The sequence below is a fragment of the Oncorhynchus masou genome, chromosome 22, assembly GCF_036934945.1.
Source record: "Oncorhynchus masou masou isolate Uvic2021 chromosome 22, UVic_Omas_1.1, whole genome shotgun sequence".
Taxonomy (NCBI): Eukaryota; Metazoa; Chordata; class Actinopteri; order Salmoniformes; family Salmonidae; genus Oncorhynchus; species Oncorhynchus masou.
Window position 1 is genome coordinate 28,043,288 of NC_088233.1, and position 21,101 is coordinate 28,064,388.

The 21,101-nt window shown below is 44.9% G+C and overlaps 1 protein-coding gene across 1 annotated transcript; it reads right to left on the reverse strand.

The window, feature by feature from the left end:
• Positions 1–780: 780 nt before the first annotated feature.
• On the reverse strand, positions 781–15,655 carry LOC135508804 (uncharacterized). Its single transcript, XM_064929017.1, has 6 exons — positions 14,899–15,655; positions 12,814–14,797; positions 8,139–8,250; positions 7,527–7,775; positions 1,368–1,479; positions 781–1,283 (listed from the first exon to the last, which is right to left on the reverse strand). The coding sequence occupies exons 1-6, from the start codon at positions 15,653–15,655 to the stop codon at positions 781–783; spliced, it is 3,717 nt and encodes a 1,238-aa protein (XP_064785089.1).
• Between the last annotated feature and the right edge of the window lie 5,446 nt (positions 15,656–21,101).

Consider the following 21,101-nt stretch of genomic DNA (forward strand, 5'->3'; position numbering starts at 1 on the left):
TGCATCTGCATTCCCGTTCCTCGATCCGGCACCATGGATGACATGGAAAGAGAACAGTTGTAAAGACAAAAACCATCTGGCTATTCTGTTGTTATTGTTTCTCTTACCAGCCATCCACGTGAGGGGCGCATGGTCAGTAACTAATGCAAACCTCTGACCCAGTAGGTAGTACCGGAGATAATCGAGGGCCCACTTGATGGCTAAGGCCTCTTTCTCTACGGTCGCATACCTCTGTTCCCGATCGCTGAGCTTCCTACTAATGAAGAGAATCGGCTTCTCTGCTTCACCTTTACCCTGAGCTAGTATGGCCCCGAGCCCTGTATCCGAGGCGTCGACCTGCACAATGGACTCTTGTGAGAAGTCCGGAGCCTGTAGAACGGGATCAGAACACAGGCCATATTTTAGCAATTGAAAGGCCTCTTCCGTCTCGTCGTTCCACTCTACCTGGTTTGGCAGGTTTTTCCTGATGAGGTTGGTGAGGGGGTTGGCAATGGTTGCATATCCCGGGATAAAACGGCGATAATATCCTGTTATCCCTAAGAAGGCCCGAACGTCTCGCTTGGTCCGGGGTCGAGGCCAGTCACGAATTGCCCTGGTCTTCTCTGCCTGTGGGCGTATTTTCCCATTCCTCACGGTGTACCCCAGGTATTCCGCTTCGGGCATGGCCCAGGCAGCATTTATTTGGATTGGCTGTCAACCCTGTGGCTTCCAAACTCACGAGCACCACCCGTAATCGCAGGAGGTGACTATCCCAGTCCTCGCTGTGGATGACCACATCGTCTATGTATGCCGCTGCATACTCTTGATGGGGCCGTAGAATGGCATCCATGAGGCATTGGAAAGTTGCAGTGGCACCATGCAGTCCGAAGGGCATCCATACTGGAAAAGCCCCTCTGGGGTGACGAAGGCAGTCTTTGGGCAATCCTCCGGAGCCACCGGCACTTGCCAATATCCCTTTGACAAATCCAGGGTAGTGATGAACTTGGCCTTTCCTAAGCGCTCCAAGTGTTCATCCACGCGGGGCATGGGATACGCATCGAATGTAGAGATGGCATTCACGCCCCTAAAGTCGTTGCAGAGTCTCATACTACCATCGGATTTGGGGACCAGGACTATGGGACTGGACCACTCACTCGTCGATGGCTCGATCACGCCCATCCTCAACATCTCCCTTACCTCTTTCTTAGCAATGACTTGGCGAGCCTCAGGAATCCTGTAAGGGCGGATACGCACCTTCTTGCCGGGTTCAGTGTGGTTATGGTGGAACAGGACATCTGTTTGTCCTGGGAATGGAGAGAATATTCAACCGAAGTTCATAGTCAGCTTGTCTAGCTGTCTTGACTGCTCCGGTAGGAGAGTTTGGCCACGGCGCACCTGTGGTAGAGCCTCCTCTTTTCCTTTGCCCTCCAGGGCCATCAAAGGGGGCATGGTTGGGTCTCCCAGGTCTCCTTGGCTAAATCGAGGATTCCTCGACAGGGTCTGCCATAGAGCAATTCAAACAGAGAGAATCCAGTGGATGCCTGGGGTACTTCTCGCAGGGCAAACATTAAGTGTGGGAGAAGCATGTCCCAGTTTTTGCCGTCTCTGGACACCACTCTTCTCAACATGCTTTTAATCATTTTGTTCAAGTGTTCACACAACCCGTCTGTTTGAGGGTGGAATATGCTTGTATGTATCTGTTGAACCTGATATAACCGACACAAGTCCTTCATCAACCGGGACATGAACGGGGTTCCTTGATTGGTTAAGATCGTCTTGGGGAGACCCACACGAGAGAACATCAGGAATAACTCCTTGGCAATTCCCTTTGAAGACATGTTACACAGTAGTATAGCCTCCGGGAACTTGGTAGCGTAATCTATAACCACTAGGATGTACTCGTGTCCTCTGGCGGATTTTGGGAGGGGTCCTACGAGGTCCATAGCTATATGTTCAAAGGGAGTCTCTATGATGAGGAGAGGAATCAAAGGGTTACGTAGGTGTGGCCGTGGAGCTGTACGTTGACATTGATCACACGTCCTACAATACCTGGCAACATCATGGGTGACCCGGGGCCAATAGAATCTCTGCATGATTCTGTCAATAGTCTTGTCTCATGCCAGGTGTCCTCCTAGGACGTGGGAATGGGCTAACTGTAGAACTGTATCCCTGTATGGTCTAGGCACCATTAGTAATTCCTGGTTTCCCCCCCTTCGTCGTACGACCCAGTATAAGAGACCCCGCCTGATTGCATAGTAAGGAAGAGGGGCTCCAGCTGATCAAGTCGGATCACCTTCACCTTCCTCATGGCCTCCCTTAGGTCTGGGTCTCTATGGCCACACACTCGGTGGCCATCTTCCAGAGATAGTTTTCCCCTCTCCCTCTGCTGGTTCCATTCTCTCTCTTATAGGGGAAGGAGAGTATGTCATTAGTACCGTCAGCTGTGCTTAATTGCCTCTGGTTACCTTGTCTCCCATGCCTTTTTGGGCTACTATCCGTGAGCCCAGCCTGCCCTCTGGTGGTCCTTCCACATATGATATCAGATTTTGTAACTTTGTATTGTTTTCTTCAAGCTTTCGGACAGGAGATGAGTGTTATAAATGATATGATTCAATGGTTCCTGCACACTGTAGGGTGGCCGGGTGCCTATATTAAGGCTTACGTCTCTAATACTTTTTTTGTTGTCAAATAGTATCTCACCGTTATTTCTCACCTTTATTTCTCATGAGTGTTCATGTTGATCAATATTTTGGCTATGCTGGCCTATTGTTACTGATAACATAAATGTCTGATCAATGCATACAATTCTGAACATATTGTTATTTATAATGCTAATGCAGAGGTGCCAATACATTGTCCAGTACACTTATTGTATGCTGTTTCATGTATATTCCTTTATGTCTAAGTTTCTAAGATGATTCAGACTTTACTAATTTGTGTGAAGAAGTGTATCAGTGAACAGTATTCTGTAATTAGTTACAAAACAATAGAAATGCAATTGTGTACTACCGCCCTGTAGCACTCACTTCCTTCATCATGAATTGCTTTGAGAGACTAGTCAAGGATCATATCACCTCCACCCTACCTGACACTCTAGACCCACTCCAATTTGCTTACCGCCCCAATAGGTCCACAGACGATGCAATCACCATCACACTGCACACTGCCCTAACCCATCTGGACAAGAGGAATACCTATGTGAGAATGCTGTTCATCGACTACAGCTCAGCATTTAACACCATAGTACCCTCCAAACTCGTCATCAAGCTCGAGACCCTGGGTCTCGACCCCGTGCTGTGCAACTGGGTACTGCACTTCCTGACGGGCCGCCCCCAGGTGGTGAGGGTAGGTAACAACATCTCCACCCTGCTGATCCTCAACACTGGGGCCCCACAAGGGTGCGTTCTAAGCCCTCTCCTGTACTCCCTGTTCACCCACAAATTCGGCTTGTCACCAAAAGCACTCACAAACTTCTACAGATGCACAATCGAGAGCATCCTATCGGGCTGTATCACCGCCTGGTACGGCAACTGCTCCGCCCACAACCGTAAGGCTCTCCAGAGGGTAGTGAGGTCTGCACAATGCATCACCGGGGGCAAACTACCTGCCCTCCAGGGCACCTACACCACCCAATGCCACAGGAAGGCCATAAAGATCATCAAGGACAACAACCACCCGAGCCACTGCCTGCTCACCCTGCTATCATCCAGAAGGTGAGGTCAGTACAGGTGCATCAAAGCAGGGACCGAGACTGAAAAACAGCTTCTATCTCAAAGCCATCAGACTGACATTGAGTGGCTGCTGCCAACACACTGACTCAACTACAGCCACTTTAATAATGGAAATTGATGGAAATTTATGTAAAATATATCACTAGCCACTTTAAACAATGCTACTTATTATAATGTTTACATACCCTACATTACTCATCTCATATGCATATACTGTACTCGATACCCTCTACTGCGTCTTGCCTATGCCGTTCCGTACCATCACTCATTCATATCTTTATGTACATATTCTTTATCCCTTTACACTTGTGTGCATAAGGTAGTAGTTTTGGAATTGTTAGGTGAGATTACTCGTTGGTTATTACTGCATTGTCGGAACAAGAAAGCACAAGCATTTCGCTACACTCGCATTAACATCTGCTAACCATGTGTATGTGACAAATACATTTGATTTGATTTTGTATAGCTACTGTTTGTCTGATATCTAACAGTCCATGATCAGCTCTATTGACCATGAGAGTATTTTTCAGAGAAAATGGGTTGAGGTATACTATTTAGGCTTGGAATGACTTGTGGTCCATTGTTTACCTTGTCAGTAATGCCATGTGGCCTGTAGTTTACTTTGTTATCTGGCACAAGTGCATTTCAAAGAGCTGTCAGTCAATGTGAGCTCATGGTACAAGCTCCCCACCCACTCAGCCTTTTCTTTCAGGCTTCCTGATAGAGATGAGAGAAAAGGTACCATTTCTTCTTCTGAGCATTTCAATAAAGGGTGTCATTGCCAAAATCCTGAAATATACCTTTAATAGCGTAAATATATTAGGAGGGATGTTTTGGTCATTCAAGGGCTATTTTTAGTTGGGAAATGGGATGACTATGTGGCACCTTCAAGAAATAACATTCTTCTTAGGTAATTTCAGTACTTCAGCATAACGTTTCCTACAGGGTTCCTCATGGTTCTATTTAAAATCATGTTCTCAAATTGTTCTGAGAACGTTAACAAATCTGTCTATAAAAACCACAGGAAAACTTTAGTAAAATTCAGAGAACGTTCTAAGAATGTCATTTAAAAACATTCTGTTCTCAGCGTCAACAAAACGCTCTATCTTTTTAAGCGTGTTCAGGTGTGTTGGCCGCGCCCACTAATTGGCCAAACCTGATCGTAATGAGACATTGTTTCCCTTGAAAAGGGAATGAACAGTTTTGTATGAAAAAGAAACATGGCACACTAGCTCAATCCTGGTGGTGCAGTGGACTCATTCCATGGATAGCGAACATAAGATTATATGTTTGAATCGCACTGTTGCTGTGTCACAATGAAAATTAAATGTGTTTGCATGATTAATGCTTAAGGAAATTAATTTCCATGTGTCTTATCTGTGCTTGGAGTTCAAAAACGTTAATCCAAAATAAGATAGCAGTGTTATATAAAGTATTATTGAAACATTTAGTGAACATTTTCTGGAAGTTATTCAAATACCTCCAAATAAGCAAAATGGTACGTTCTCTGAGAGTCAATAAAATGTCCCAGGAAAACTTTCAAAGAACCAGAGTAAAATGTTGCCAGAATATGCAAAATGTTCACTTCTGTTCCTGTTTTACTGGTCAAGAAACATATGGCTTCGTTCCCACAACCAATGTGAAACCAAAAACGTACATTCCCGCAACTTACAAGGAAACAAATTTGCTAGCTGGGTAGGGTCAATAGGGTATAACATGGAGTCAGGGGATGAATAAAACCACTGAAAACCAACGGTTCCCTAAAGTCAAGATCCACTAGAGCAACCTGGACTCTGGGGTAGGCATAACATAGTAAATGTGAATCCGGAACACTCCAATTAGTATGATGCATTTACATTTAAGTAATTTAGCAGACGCTCTTATCCAGAGTGACTTACAATAGTGAGTGCATACATTTTTTTCATTTAGTATTTTTGTATTCATTTGTGGATGTCCATCATTCATTTCGTATGATACGTTATAAATTGCAACTCATACAACATGTTATGAATTGCAATTTGTATAATATGTTAAGAATTTGCAAAACATATGATATGTTACGAATTCCAATTTTGTTGTGGCTAACATTAGCTAGATGGCTAATGCTAACGTTAGATATGTGGCTAAGGTTAGATAGGCTAGGGGTAAGGTTAAGGTTAGGAGTAAGATTAAAGGGTTAAGGTTAGGATTATGGGAAGGGTTAGTTAATATGCTAAATAGTTGCAAAGTAGGTAAAAAGTAGTACATAGTTGTAAAATTGCTAATGGGCTAAAATGCCCATTAGTAACCTAAAAGTAACCTACTCTCTTATGTAACCATACCAAACATTTACTATGTTATGTTTAATCTAGAGTCAGGGGTTTAGGTCTGTTACAAACTAGTGAGGAAACTCTACTCTTACTCCACTAGTTTCTTGTAAGCAGGAACATGTGAACTCTGAGAATTTTGATAATAGTGTGGTTAAGCTGTTTAGGATGGTTGACTAATGAAATAGGATTGGCAGGATTACACCGGGGTAAAGAACAGAGCCTGGTGAATCTCACTGAGACTACTGGAGCTTCTGGAGAAAGAGAAGAGAGGGAGAGGGAAGGATGGGATAGGGTAGAGGTGGAGGGAGAGGACAAATACTTAAGGGATAGAATGAGAGTGAGAAAGAGAGAGGGAGAGTGATCGGGGTAAGTCCTGGCAAGGACCAAGCTAGACCTGAGGCTTTGCCAAGGCGTATTGGGTATTTTCTGGACTCGGCTCTGGTCTGAGTTTCCCTCTTTAGTGGCTTGTTCAGCCACTCCAGCACTGGTTGTTCTCTTTGTCCAACAAATCCTCTAAAGGCAGCTAATTTAGAAGATAGCTCTATGGCTGAAATTCAGTTACAGATAGATAGTGGATTTCCAGATTCCACATTCAGAGGTGTGTTTGATTTGCACAGCTGCGTGTCCTGGATGGAGGGAGTTGACAACTCATTTTGAAATTCAAAACGCACTTCTGAAATTGCTATCGGAAATGAATTGAATAGCATCAAAGACTGTTCATTAGAGTCTTGTCGACCGTTGATGGCAAGCGAGAATAGAATAGAGTGAAAGATAGATAGGTAGCTCACACTTGGCTTGTGATGGCCATAACAAGCAGAAGGTTCTTAACTAGCCATAAAAGCAGCAGAAGGAACATTGGGACATTAATTAGATTAGTTCATTCATGGCTCTGTGATTCTCTATTCTGCTTCCATGCTCTGTTTTACGGGAAAGAGGAAGTCAGATTATTTCATCTTATAAAACATACTGTAACGCACACCTATGTAAGACATACACGAGTGTGGAAATACAGGGTGTGGTTTTCAGTCCAACGATGTTGAGGATCAATAAATTATGACAGTTTCAGTAGGCCTGCAAATACATGAACTAGAGAGTAGAGTAGAGTTCACTTTCATGTAGCCCAATGATCTGTAGGTCTAGTTCACCCCCCCCCCCACCCCCTCGTCAGAGGTGGAAGAAATATTTTTTCGCCCGTGATGGAACACTCCTGCCAGGGGAGGGGCCTTCATTTAGGATGCTCTCCTTTGATTGGCCGGTTGGCAGGATTTTGTAGATGATGATAAATCAGACCCAGGTGTCACCTCCTCGGCGGCAGGTGAGGATTGATGGGATACAGGAGGACTATCCATCATCCTGTGCAGGAGGCACGCTATCGGAATTTGGGAAACGTGTTCCCAATCACAGACCAGCAGCACATGGTGGGGTACGGAGCATTGTTTGGGAGGCGTTACTGGAAATAAATGGTAGCCACTCAAGGTCAATGTACTACTATTAGAAATCTTCTTACGCTCTGGCTGAGGCTGGAGGATAGAGCTGAGGAATAGGGTTGGGGCTGGGGGATAGATCTGGGGGATAGGGCTGTGGGATAGAGCTGGGGCTGGGGGATAGGGCTGGGGGATAGAGCTGGGGGATAGGGCTGGGGGATAGAGCTGGGGCTGGGGGATAGAGCTGGGCTGGGGGATAGAGCTGTGGCTGGGGTATAGAGCTGGGGCTGGGGGATAGAGCTGGGGGATAGAGCTGGGGCTGGGGGATAGAGCTAAGGAATAGGGTTGGGGCTGGGGGATAGAGCTGGGGGATAGGGCTGGGGGATAGAGCTGGGGGATAGGGCTGGGGGATAGGGCTGGGGGATAGGGCTGGGGGATAGAGCTGGGGGATAGGGCTGGGGGATAGAGCTGGGGGATAGGGCTGGGGGATAGAGCTGGGGGATAGGGCTGGGGGATAGGGCTGGGGGATAGGGTTGGGGGATAGGGCTGGGGGATAGGGCTGGGGGATAGAGCTGGGGGATAGGGCTGGGGGATAGAGCTGGGGGATAGGCCTGGGGGATAGAGCTGTGGCTCGGGTATAGAGCTGGGGCTGGGGGATAGAGCTGGGGGATAGAGCTGGGGAATAGAGCTGTGACTGGGGTATAGAGCTGGGGCTGGGGGATAGAGCTGGGGCTGGGGATAGAGCTGGGGCTGGGGGATAGAGCTGAGGCTGGGGTATAGAACTTGGGCTGGGGAATAGGTCTGGGGCTAGGGGATAGGGTTGGAGTTGAAGTTGGGATTGAGGGTCTGTGTGTGAGGGGTGTTGGAGATGAAATTAAAGACTGCGGGGCTTGTTTTATTGTTATAGATTAGCTATAAGTCACCTTGTCCCTGCGGCTGTGAGGGCTAGGAGTTAAGTTGCATAAAGTCAGACTGTCACCCTGGCCTCATTGACTTGTTGAAGTCAACAGTGAACTTCTATAAGATGACAATTTCAGGAACAGACTGAGTGGAACACCGTCAATGATTCTACTCAGACAGTACGCAGCATCAATCTCAGTCACCAAGTTTTCAGCTCTGTTCAATTAGAATGATGATAATGTTTCAGTGCAGCAAATGGCCAAAACAATAATAGCAAAATTGTCTCTTCATTGCTGTATTTCTCTTTTCTTGCTTGTCTGCCACGTTTGGATGTGGGCAATTCCTCTATTTTAGTTTTTCATGTGAACCTTTGATTTGGCATTAGCCACAATGATCTACTGCACAGAATAACACGTATGTGCATTCATTTATGTATAAGAAAGATTAGAGTGCATTAGTCTAACGGTTTTGTTTGTTCAAACAGAAAGCAGGCACTTGATGTTTAACCAGACAACAAAGACAAAACATTACAGTAAAGGGGTTCTGTTCACAATTCCTCTGTTTATCTTATATCCTGTTGCCTCGTCTCCTTACACAGTGCATTCGGAAAGTATTCAAACCCATGACTTTTTCCACATTTTGTTACATTACAGCCGTATTCTGAAATGGATTGAAGAAAACATTTTTATTCATCAATTTACACACAATACCCCACAACGACAAAGCGAAAACAGGATTTTAGAAATGTTTGCAAAAAACAGAAATACCTTATTCAGTCCCTTTGCTATTAGACTGAAAATTGAGTTCAGTTGCATCCTGTTTCTATTAATTATCCTTGAGATGTTTTTAAAAATTGATTGGAGTCCACCTGTGGTAAATTCAATTGACTGGGCATGATTTGGAAAGGCACACATCTGTCTATATAAGGTCCCACAGTTGACAGTGCATGTCAGAGCAAAAACCAAGCCATGAGGTCGAAGGAATTGTCTGTAGAGATGAAACCAATATTGAGCTCTTTGGCCTGAATGCCAAGCGTCACGTCTGGAGGAAACCTGGCACCATCCCTATGGTGAAGCATGGTGGTGGCAGCATCATGCTGTGGGGATGTTTTTCAGCGGCAGGGACTGGAAGACTAGTCAGGATCGAGGGAACTCAGGACCTCAGACTGGGGCCGAAGGTTCACCTTCCAACAGGACAACAACCTTAAGCACACAGCCAAGACAACATAGGAGTGGCTTCGGTACAAGTCTCTGAATGTCCCTGAGTGGCCCAGCCAGAGAGCCCAGACTTGAACCTGATCGAACATCTCTGGAAAGACCTGAAAATATCTGTGCAGCAACGCACCCCATCCAACCTGATAGAGCTTGAAAGGATCTGCCGAGAAGAATGGGAGAAACTCCCAAAAAATACTACTACAGGTGTGACAAACCTATAGCGTCATACCGAAGAAGACTCGAGGATGTAAACGCTGCCAAAGGTACTTCAACAAAGTACTGAGTAAAGGGTCTGAATAATTACGTAAATATGAGGTTTCAGTTTTTTATTTTGTCAATGTGGGGTGTTATGTGTAGATTGAACAAAACAATCTAATACATTGTAGAATAAGGCTGTAATGTATGGAAAAAGTCAAGGTGTCTGAATACTTTCTGAATGCGCTGTATACATCTACCTCCATCACTCAAGTATCCCTGCACATTGTAAATGTGTTATTGCAGTGCGTCTGTGTGTTGCTGGTGTAGATGAGTCAGGTGCAGGACAGCAGATATGAGTAATGTACGCAATTTTACTGAACAATAATCACAATACATGTCAAATAAATTCAAGGCCACAATAACAGACCGCAATACAATAAACAATCACTCACAAACAAACATGGGGGAACAGAGGATTAAACAATGAACAAGTAATTGGGGGATTGAAACCAGGTTTGTAAAACAAGGACAAAACAAATGGAAAATGAAAAGTAGATCGGCGATGGCTGGACGGCCAGAAGACGTCGACCGCCGAACGCTGCCCGAACAAGGAGAAGGACGTGACAGGTATTTAAAAAATATTTTTACTTTATTGTTTATTTCATATTTTTATTCTCGCGTGTATTTTTTCTAGTAATACGTTTTGAGTTTGCAAGAATTGCATTTCACTGTACTGGTGCTTGTGACATTAAAACTTGAAACTTGTGTTTATCAAAGACAGTTTACTTTCAAATAAATTATACTCAAACGTCTCTATCATTCACTTTCCAATGACAAAGTATGTTATTCAGCATTTTTCTTAAGAACACTTTATGTAAAAGGACTTTATATAAACACAATAGCTGCTGTCACCTCACAGTCTTAACCTGGGTTGGATTCCTGACCAGACATTTGTGAGCCAAGGTCTTTTCCTTCCCTTGCAGTCTCAAACGGAGCCACTGTTACACAGATATACTCTTGGCTACATTTAAGCATTGTAGAGCTAGACTCTGTAGCCTATCAGTCACCATACAAGGAGCGTATTACCTCTGCACTGGTCAGTGTGAGGCAAGGTCAGAGCATCGGGTTATAATACTCCTTACATCTCTCTATCATTACTTTTCTTTTCCTACCTCTCTTTCCCCATCTCTTCCCACCCCTCTCTGCTCTTTTCCATACACTCTCATCTCTCTCCCAACACTCTCTCGCCATATACATCTATTCCCACCCATCCCTTCTGTCTCGCCTACCTCTCTCAATCCCTCTCTCCTATCTCTTTCCCACCCCTCTATCCCAAGGTGACCTAGCCAGTCAAATCCCCACTATCGGTCAGTGCGTAGCGTAACGCTAGCAGTAGCAACCTATTAATAATTCTGCTTCATTTGTCCCTGTTCTTCTCCTTTGCAGGACTTTATGACAGCACCTTAAATGCTAATGAGCTCCTAATCTGAGGCAGGTGCAGGTCTCTTCTAAAGACTCCTATCAGTCTTCCTGCTATGCACACAATGATAGGAGTCCAGCCTCACACACTAGAGCCCAGAGAGAAGTACCATTATGAAAAAGCCAGAGAGATTTGTTCAAATGTATTTGGGCTCTGAAGAATCCTCTTCATGTTTTGTGAATATACAGTTGTTTTGTGAATATATAGTTGAAATTTCAAAGGATGAATAGGGAGAAGTGCAGTAATACATAATAACTTCAGACTAAAAGGACTGAAAGTTTTCCCAGTGTAATCCTCCAACCTCTACTGTGGTGCCATTGCACCATTGCAGAGAGGGTGAGGCTAATACTGACCCTGCAGTTTAAACATGACAAATGAGTAAATAATGGCAGGAGCACACAGAGGCTGGCTCTGTGTGTGTGAGTGTGTGTGTGTGTGTGTGTGTGTGTGTGTGTGTGTGTGTGTGTGTGTGTGTGTGTGTGTGTGTGTGTGTGTGTGTGTGTGTGTGTGTGTGTGTGTGTGTGTGTGTGTGTGTGTGTGTGTGTGTGTGTGTGTGTGTGGATGTGTTAAACTATTCTCAGAATGGTAAACAAACTAAATTTGACCAACTAGGGACATTTTGTTAGTCCCCACGAGGTCAAATGCTATTTCTAGGGGGGTTAGGATAAAGGTTAGATTCCAAGAACACAGGATGAGATGTTACTATCCATTGTGCAAGCACTTCCAAGAGTTAATAAACAGTGAACGTGGTGAAATTTGGGGAGCGCATCGTCAGTAGTGTACCTTTGGTTCCTAGGGTGTTTCGGCCTTTCACACTATACACCCTCCCCAAAATACCAGCGACAGGGTGATCAATCCTACGCTTGCGTCCCATTCCCAATTAGTCATAGGAGTTGCCTTGTTGTTGATAGCCAACATCCCATGGGACTATGCATGGCAGGGGCGTCCTCCTCCCTGAGTCAAGCATTGTTGACCGCATACCTCCTGGCCCTCTCACTTCGGGGCCCAGCTGGGGTCTTTCCTCTTCATCCAGAGCCACTGACTGCTGCCTTCTGCCGCCTCTGATACAGCTTTGATTGCCGAACGCTGGCTCTGGCCCTTAATTCCCAGGTCTCTAAGCAGTCTGGTTGTAGATGTTGCCACAAAACCTCTGCAGCCCACCTCCACTGGTCGGACTTCTGTGTTCCAGCCATGATGCCGTGCTTATGCAGCTAGATCAGCATAGCGCAGATGTTTTCGCTCATAAGCCTCATCTACTGAGTTTTCCCAGGGTACTGTGAGCTCAATGATGAAGACCTTATTGAGTGAACGGGACCAGAGCACCATGTCAGGTCTTAGGGTGGTGGTTGCGATCTCCGGAGGAAACACAAGTTGCCGGCCAATGTCAGCTAGCATTTTCCAGTCGCGGGCCAAGCGCAGCTGGTCTCGCTCTAATGGTGTAGAGCCGCTCTTCGGTGGTTTAACCCCTTCGCGGACAAAGTTTGTCCGTAAGGAGTGTGATGCTGCTGTGGGTGGTAGGGAGTTGGTGGCAGCTCGCTTGTCCTCCAGGGCGGACGCAAGGTTTTAAGGACTTGGTTGTGACGCCAAGTGTAGCGTCCTTGGGTGAGGCTTGTTTTACACCCTGTGAGAATGTGCCTGAGGTTGGCTGGCATGGAACAGAGGGCACAGTCCGGATCTTCACCATACCATTGGTGAAGATTAACTGGTGTTGGAAGGACGTCATATGTTGCTCTGATTGAAAAACTCAACCGCCTCGCTTCCATGGCCCACAGATCCTTCCAGCTGATCTTCCTCTTCTCCACACTGTCCCATCGAGTCCACTGTCCCTGTTTGGCAAGAGAGACTGCCTTGGCCCTCCTTGCAGCCTCCTCCTGATGGCGTACTTCCTGCACTACCATCTTCCGCCGCTCTGGTGCAGTGGCCTTACTCCAAGCAGCACGGCTAGTTAGCCCAAGGCCTCCTCTTCCTTGCTGAACATGACCCACAATGTCAGCATGTCTGAGGGCTGCTGTTGCCTCCTGGACTGCTTTTCCTGGCCTCCATTTGCGCCCAGTTGCCAAGGTCGGCGCGTTGTTGCTCACCACTGGGTCTCGAGATTCATTCAGTGTCATCTGGAGCCTGGTTTTTGCACACTTGAATTCCTCTGTTAGACTGGTGAGGGGCAGCTTGAGGACACCATCTCCATAGAGGCCTATGGTGGTAAGGCATCGTGGAACTCCGAGCCACTTCTTTAAGTAGCCTGTGACTCCTCTTTCCATCTTCTCCACTGTTGAGATTGGAACCTCATACAGTGCTAAGGGCCACAACACCCGGGGTAGGAGACCAAACTGCAGACACCAGGCCTTTAACTTTCCAGGTAGCTGGGTGTTGTCGATGGACTGTAGGCTACTACTGATGTCTTTGCGCAGCTGTTGCACCTGGTCTTTGTCCTTCAGGCTTGCATCATACCACCTTCCAAGGCTTTTTACCGGCTGCTCAGACACTGTTGGGATTTGGACATCTCCGATGAAGAATTTCAGGTCAGAGAGTACTCCCTTCACAATCGAGATGCTGCGTGACTTGGATGGTTTAATCTTCATACGGGCCCAGCTGATGTTCTCCTCGAGTTTTCTGAGCAGTCTCCTGGTGCATGGGACAGTGGTGGTCAATGTTGTAATGTCGTCCATGTAGGCTCTGAGTGGAGGGAGGCGGAAACCAGAGTCGACTCGCTGTCCACCAGCAACCCATTTTGAGGATCTGATGATAACCTCCATTGCCATTGTGAATGCCAACGGAGAAATGGTACATCCCGCCATTATACCTACATTCAGGCACTGCCATGAGGTGGTGAACTCTGAGGTGGTGAAGCAGAACTGCAGATCCTGGAAGTACGACTTCACCAGGTTTGTGATGGTGTCCGGTATGTGGAAAAATCTGAAGGCAGACCACAGGAGTTCATGAGGCACAGAGCCAAATGCATTGGCGAGGTCGAGGAAGACTACATGGAGGTCCCTTTTCTCCACCTTGGCCATTTGGATCTGGTGCCAGATCATGCTGGAATGTTCCAAGCAGCCAGAGAACCCTGATATTCCTGCCTTCTGTACAGATGTATCGACGTACGCATTCCTTTGCAGGTACTCGGCCATCCTCTGGGCAATGACCCTAAAGAAGATTTTACCCTCGACATTCAATAAGGAGATTGGGCGGAATTGGCTGATGTTCACTGCATCCTTCTCCTTAGGGATCAGGACCCCGCCTGCCCTACGCCACACTTTGGGTATTATCTTCTTCTGCCAAGCTGTTCTCATAAGCCTCCAGAGGAACCTCAGGACGTCTGGTGCGTTCTTATACACTTTGTACGGGACTCCATTTGGCCCCGGGGCTGATGCTGTTCTTGCCCGTCGAACTGTGTTTTCCACCTCTTTCCATGTCGGAGGGCTGATCTCAATATGATGTTCCGGGGGTTCAATGGGTGGGATATCTGATGGGATGGCCAGATGTTCATGTCGCTTTGAGTCAAAGTTTGTTGTTCTCAGGTGCTCCTCTAGGTCTTTCTTTGTTGTTTTTAGAGCTCCACTTTTTCCTTTGTGAAGAGACTTTTAAGGAACTTGAAAGGATCTTTGTAGAATCGAGTTCTAGTTTGTTCTTTCTTCCTTCTGCGTTTCCGTAGGTTCTCTGCTCTACGGAGGGATGCCAACCGGGTTTTGATGTCAGCCTGAAGTGCCTCTATGCCCTCCTTTTCCACTTCCGAGGCCTTCTTCCACTGTTTCTTAAGCTGCCGCCTTTCTTGAACGAGGCGCTTGATTTCTTGTTGCCTCCTGGAAACTGGTGGGGTTGGAACCTTTGTCCCGCCTTTTGCCTCTTCCACTCCAAATCTTTCTGTCCCGTACTCATAGATGATGTCCCCCATCCTCTCCAACTTCTTCTCCACTGTGCCTCGAAGTCTCTCGAGGGTCAAAGTAAGATCAGTATTCACTGTTTCCCACAACTTCTTGTCACTGGCGCCAGGCCACTTCACATACGGTCTGTGCCCTGGTAGTCTCCTCTCGACTGCAGGTCTGGGAGGCTGGGTGAGTTCCACTCCTGTTGTTAGTTCCACCTCAGTTGCTACTTCGGTGCTTGAGTTTATGTCCTCCATGACAGTGGTACTGATGCACTGCAAACTATGGTTTGCGTCCAGTTGCTGTGCTTCATTCGACTGATTTGATCGCTTTCGCAGAAAGTAATCAATGCGAGTTCTCTGTCTCTCTTTACCCAAACACCCCTTTTTCCCCTGGTGGATCCTCAGCCCATGGTGTGATGTAACTTTCCTCCAACCACAGACACATACCTGCATCTGTTTGTGGCCCACTGTTGCAGCAGAACTTGTGACAGTTGCTGTGGTGTTCTCTTGTGCTGTGCTCTCATTACTCGTAGTCGTTTCTAGTCCAGTCGTTACCATGTTGTCAGCCAATGAGTCATCTTCCGCCCCCACTCTCGCAGACTCTAGGGGTATTCTCGTATGTTGACTTTCTGTAGCTAAAGCGGGTGTTTCCAACATACTGCGAAGCAAGGGAAACTACAGAAATGGGAAGCTACCCCATGACTGTCCCAGTGGGGTCTATTCCCTCCTGTCAGCCGTCTCTCCGTGCCGCCACAAGGACTTTCCCCTGTTGTCAGCTGATCTTTCTCAACAGTCACTGGACAAGTCCAGATATTCAGATTCCAAGAACACAGGATGAGATGTTACTATCCATTGTGCAAGCACTTCCATTAGTGTTAGGCTTAGAATTAGGTTTAGGGTTAAGAGCTAGGTTTAGGGTTAGGAGCTAGGGCTAGGTTTAGGGTTAAGATCTAGGGTTAGGGTTTAGGAAAAACAGGATTTTGAATGGGACTGAATTTTGTGTCCCCACAAGGTTAGCTATACAAGACAGTGTGTGTGTATGTATGTGTCAGTCTCTTGTCAGTCAGTCTCTTGTAAATCAGAATAAAAACATGTCTAGTCTGAGTGAAGGTTAAAAGCTTTCCAAGATGAGACCCTTCTGTGTGTTCATAGTGCATGGATAAAATTGGCAGAAATTGGCCTGGCCAGTCTGCCTTTCTCTGTCTTCAACACTGAGTAAAAATAATTTACTTTGTGAGTGTGTGTGTGTGTGTGTGTGTGTGTGTGTGTGTGTGTGTGTGTGTGTGTGTGTGTGTGTGTGTGTGTGTGTGTGTGTGTGTGTGTGTGTGTGTGTGTGAGAGATTTGCACACACTACAGAAGGCATACCTGGGGCAAGTAGAAGATTAACCTACTATGAGAGACACACTCACACACACACGCTGGCGCCCCATGCTGCGAGTTTACCATAATGATGTGTTAATTAGCAGAGCATTACTCTCTTCCACATATCTATATAATAGCATAATCTGTTCCAATCCTAATAGGTTGATAATGAAGGACTGTCTCTGCCATGGCCGCACTAATGTCAGGTAAGGGAGAGAGCATCACACACACACCAAAACACACAGTACCCCGTCTGCACAACTGTGCAATGGTATTGTAGGGCTTTCTGTAAAACATTTTCTCAGGACCCTAAAGGCAGTATAGCTCTATGAAATAAGTAGAATACTACTTATTTTGTTTTGAAAGGATAAGTAGACATGGCTTATTGTAGTTGGGTCCAGACTGTCATGTGTATATACAGTTAGAATTGTTATGCACTATGTGACCCGTAGATATTAGGATGGCTTCCCTGACCAGGCCTTGAGTTCCCTAATAATCAACCCAATATAATTAACTGCATATATCAATGGAGAGACGTTATATTGGTGTGCACTGAGGTGTGTGTGTGTGTGTGTGTGTGTGTGTGTGTGTGTGTGTGTGTGTGTGTGTGTGTGTGTGTGTGTGTGTGTGTGTGTGTGTGTGTGTGTGTGTGTGTGTGTGTGTGTGTGTGTGTGTGTGTGTGTGTGTGTGTGTGTGTGTGTGTGTGTGTGTGTGCGTGCGTGTGTGTGTGTTAATTCTGCTCTGGTCACTGAGTAAAGCTACGCTACAAAGGGCAAAGCTGTGATTGCGTAGAGCGCTGTCTGCGACTGTCAGGCTTAACACCCATCCCACTGAGCTCAGATCAGTTATTAAGATAAACCTGGCCAGCACACTCACTTTAAATCATCTACAGGGAATTGCACTCAGACCAGTCGTGAATTTGTATTCTTGAAAATGTCATTAAAAGGCTAATACTTTTGATAGAGGTTTCTGGTTTTAATATTACTTCAGAGCTCAGGAGGTTGTGATTTGCATGTGTGGATTATGCATTAGAAGTCCAGTTAGTTTCACCCTGCTGTTAAGGAGGAGAGGTCCTACTATTTCAACTCCTGACTGAACAATGACTTGATGCTCAAACTGACTTTATAAATATCACAAATACAACAGTAAATACCACAGAAGTAACCTATTTTACTTATTCACACAGAATTGACCAAAATAAACGTGGCTCAGTGGTTAAGACGGTTAGTGTATGGTTGGAAGGCAGTGGGTGAGTGGTTGAACATGGTCCAGGATGGTTTAGTCAGTGGTTTGGTAGTGTGAACCATAATGAAGTGGGTTAAGACTACAGGCTGACTGTGAGGTATAGTTCCCTGGTCTCCATGCATGCACAAGGCAGCTCTGCTCTCATAATCACCTCACATAATGGATGATATGGGTCAGTGTGGAGGTGGGGTATTTTTCATGCTCATGTTCATCCAGCCAGCCTACTCTTCTACAGCAGCCTTACAAGTACGTTAAACCCTCCTGCTCTAGCCTCTACTCCTAGCTGTAACCTAGGTTGAGTTGCTTTGCCTCAAAACGTCAGGGAAAGGTGTTACGAGAATTATGTTCTCAATGTTCATAAACTGAACTTCAATTAAACTACTTGGTCTGCTACCAAGAATTTTTAAGATTCTTGTTGAAATGAAACAGACAGAGGCCAGTCTACAATAGTCAGCAACGTTTATTTACGAGAGCTCTGCTTATCATTTCCTGTACATTGGTTTATATACCTCTCATTTCATCATAAATGTCCCTCCTCCTCTAAGACAATGACAATATAGTTCACAAGTCTTCTCCTACTCATACATTGCTTATCCCATCATGCCACCTGTTATACAATCTACAACAAGCCCCAGGTTTCTCCCCTCCTTGGGTGGGGAGACTTCCCTGTTCTCAGATTCACAGTGGTCACAAGTTGTCTGCCACAGTTCCTTGCCTGCTAACAGTCCCTCTTTCTTATGGACAAACATTCTTCATCATTATACAGAGAGAGGGTAGAATTCTGTTAGAAATAGTCCTATCATTACTTTAAATGTATACATCATTTAGTCATTATACATCAAATTCATAACAAAAGGTCATACTACTACGAGACTCTCTGTGAAGTGGGCTTCACTGAGAGATGCTTTACCTATCTGTAGCTGGCCTACTGCTGGAGCATATGTGCAACTGTAGCTTGGCTCTCCTCAGAGGTGGAAAAACATACTTTACCAACTGGTCACAGTTTGAATGTATTAAGATGCATAAGAGTGATGAGGAAACTTGAGAGTATGAGTGTGAGTGAGCTTGCACTACTGTAGTTGTTATAACTGGCTCCTTTCCGCTGAGCTCTCTAAATCAAAATAGAAGGCTTGGTGTATTGTAAGAACAGGCGACAATGAACCATATGGAGGTTTTATTTGTTTCTGGTAAGGTTTTACTACAGCAACTAAAAGTGAAGGTATGGAAACCTCATGACAAAGGGAATTACACAAGTGTTTTCATGGAACCCTGACGGCTCAGGCCACTAAATGTGCCAATGAAATGGACAGTGATGCAGCTCTTTACCACACACAGTAACCATATGCTCCTGTATGAACTATCCCATGTATGGAGGTGGATTGCTTCACAAACTAATGGCAGTTCTATTTAACAATTGCTTGTGAATATCTGACATATGTTTTTGTTTTTCATATAGCTACAGGATCTAGCTAACAAGCTAAAAACGGAGGGAAAAACAGTCCAGAATCTGACTGAAGTGGTGGAAAGTGTAAGTTCTGTACATAAGTGTGGTTCTATTAGTTGCAGTAGCCTAAATCATAGAGCACCACAGCAGTCCCAGGCACTGCCACCCACCACTCACCACACTGTTCTGTAATGCACCTCTCAGTACCGATAGTGTAATACCTTTAAGTGCTTTAGTCAGTGTATTTACAGTAGTGTACGACCTGTGATCAATACATTATTTTTATTTGCTCCATCTCCACCTCTTCCTCCTCAAACTTTAATAGAGGCCAGTTAAATATGAATAACTGCTATCAGTTGGGCTTGCTTTACTGTTTCTGCCAGCGCTGCTAGAGTGACATCGCCCTGCACCCCATAACTGCTGTGTTGGGCCAACTCCAGAAAACACACACAAAAGCACACAGCTGGAAACTGACATGCACACACACCTGCAAACAGACACACACACACACACATACACAAGTGGGCATGTATTTGTCTGTCAACATAAAGATGTCTTGATGCATTTCTTTAAGTTTTTACCTACACAAATAGTTCAGGACAGTGCAGCAGTCATCACACACATTCACAGCTGCAGGGGTTTAGGTCTGTGTACCTCTACCAGTCAGCCTGACAGCTTAGCAGTGCAGAAAGCAGCCGGTTCTGCCCCAAGGCAACGTTAATACAGGTCACTCCTCATTCTCTATTACCTTAATTATGACAGAAACTAGGCCAGAGGATTCACATTTATACAACACATGATGATGAAGTTAGTCAACTGTACTTTAACTCAAAACAGTCCCCTTCCTGTCTGAACTTGTGGCATTTTACCCCATCAGCAAAAACAAACTAACTAGTCTGAGATTGTGTGCTACTGTTGTCATGTTCGAACACTTGGATTTGAATGGTCCGTCTGAATTTTTTTTAAACTCTGACTGCTGTTGCGTGGTCTTATTTTTATTACCTTTTACCTTTTGCAAGACTGAATAGAAAATCCACACAGAGTGTTCTATTCTAATCTATTCTATTAAACTGATAAACCATATAATTTTAAAGGGCAACTCCACCACTTTTAACATTTGGGTTGTTATTATGAAGTATTTAGTGATGCCCTACACAGTTTTAGTGTCATTTTAAGATTTCATGTCTATTGACTGTTTAGTGATGAGCAAAACCGGAATTTGCTTTTCTGTGATGTTTTCAAGTAGGATCCCTGAGATGACATATACAATTAATTATTTTCAGCTATCTCTATAACATGTCTGTAGTTTTCTGATCATATTGGAACACTGCTATGTGTTGCTCTGGTTGTCTTCATCTAATAGATTCTCAAAAGCCTATAGCATGATATTTATAGTCAGCTAACTCTAATATTTTTCTGTTGTTAAAGGCTCAAACTCCATTGATTCCATTCTGCAAAACCACTCCCACAATCACTGTTGAAGTTGCAGCTTTGGCAGCCATTGCACTACAGTGTTGTTGGATGGTTGCTTGGACAGTCATTAAGGCTGTATTTGGCTGTTATCTTTGATGTGGACAGTTTGTGTTAATACCTTACACAAGCTCGCATATTTACCTCAAACGATTGAGTGAAATTACACACCATTTCAACCTCAGATTGGTCATTTTAATATTGAAGGTTACAGTCACAAGGTGACACTAAATTGATTGCTTTAAACAGATTATTATATTTTGTTTTGTACCATTGATTTTATCATATGTGCAGTGGTGGAAAAAGTAACCAATTGTTCTACTTGAGTAAAAGTAAAGATACCTTAATAGAAAAGGATTCAAATAAAAGTCAAAGTCAAAAAAATTACTTGTATTAAAGTCAAAAAGTATTTGGTTTTAAATATACTCAAAAGTATCGAAAGTACATGTAATTGCTAAAATATACTTAAGTATCAAAAGTAA

Coding starts and splice junctions, on each gene's coding strand:
- LOC135508804 (XM_064929017.1), bottom strand. CDS start 15,655: ATGGTAACGACTGGACTAGAAACGACTACGAGTAATGAGAGCACAGCA. Junction 1,480..7,526: donor CCTCCAGCCTCAGCCAGAGC/GTAAGAAGATTT, acceptor GCTCTATGGCAG/ACCCTGTCGAGGAATCCTCG. Junction 1,284..1,367: donor GGCTCTACCACAGGTGCGCC/GTGGCCAAACTC, acceptor CTCCATTCCCAG/GACAAACAGATGTCCTGTTC.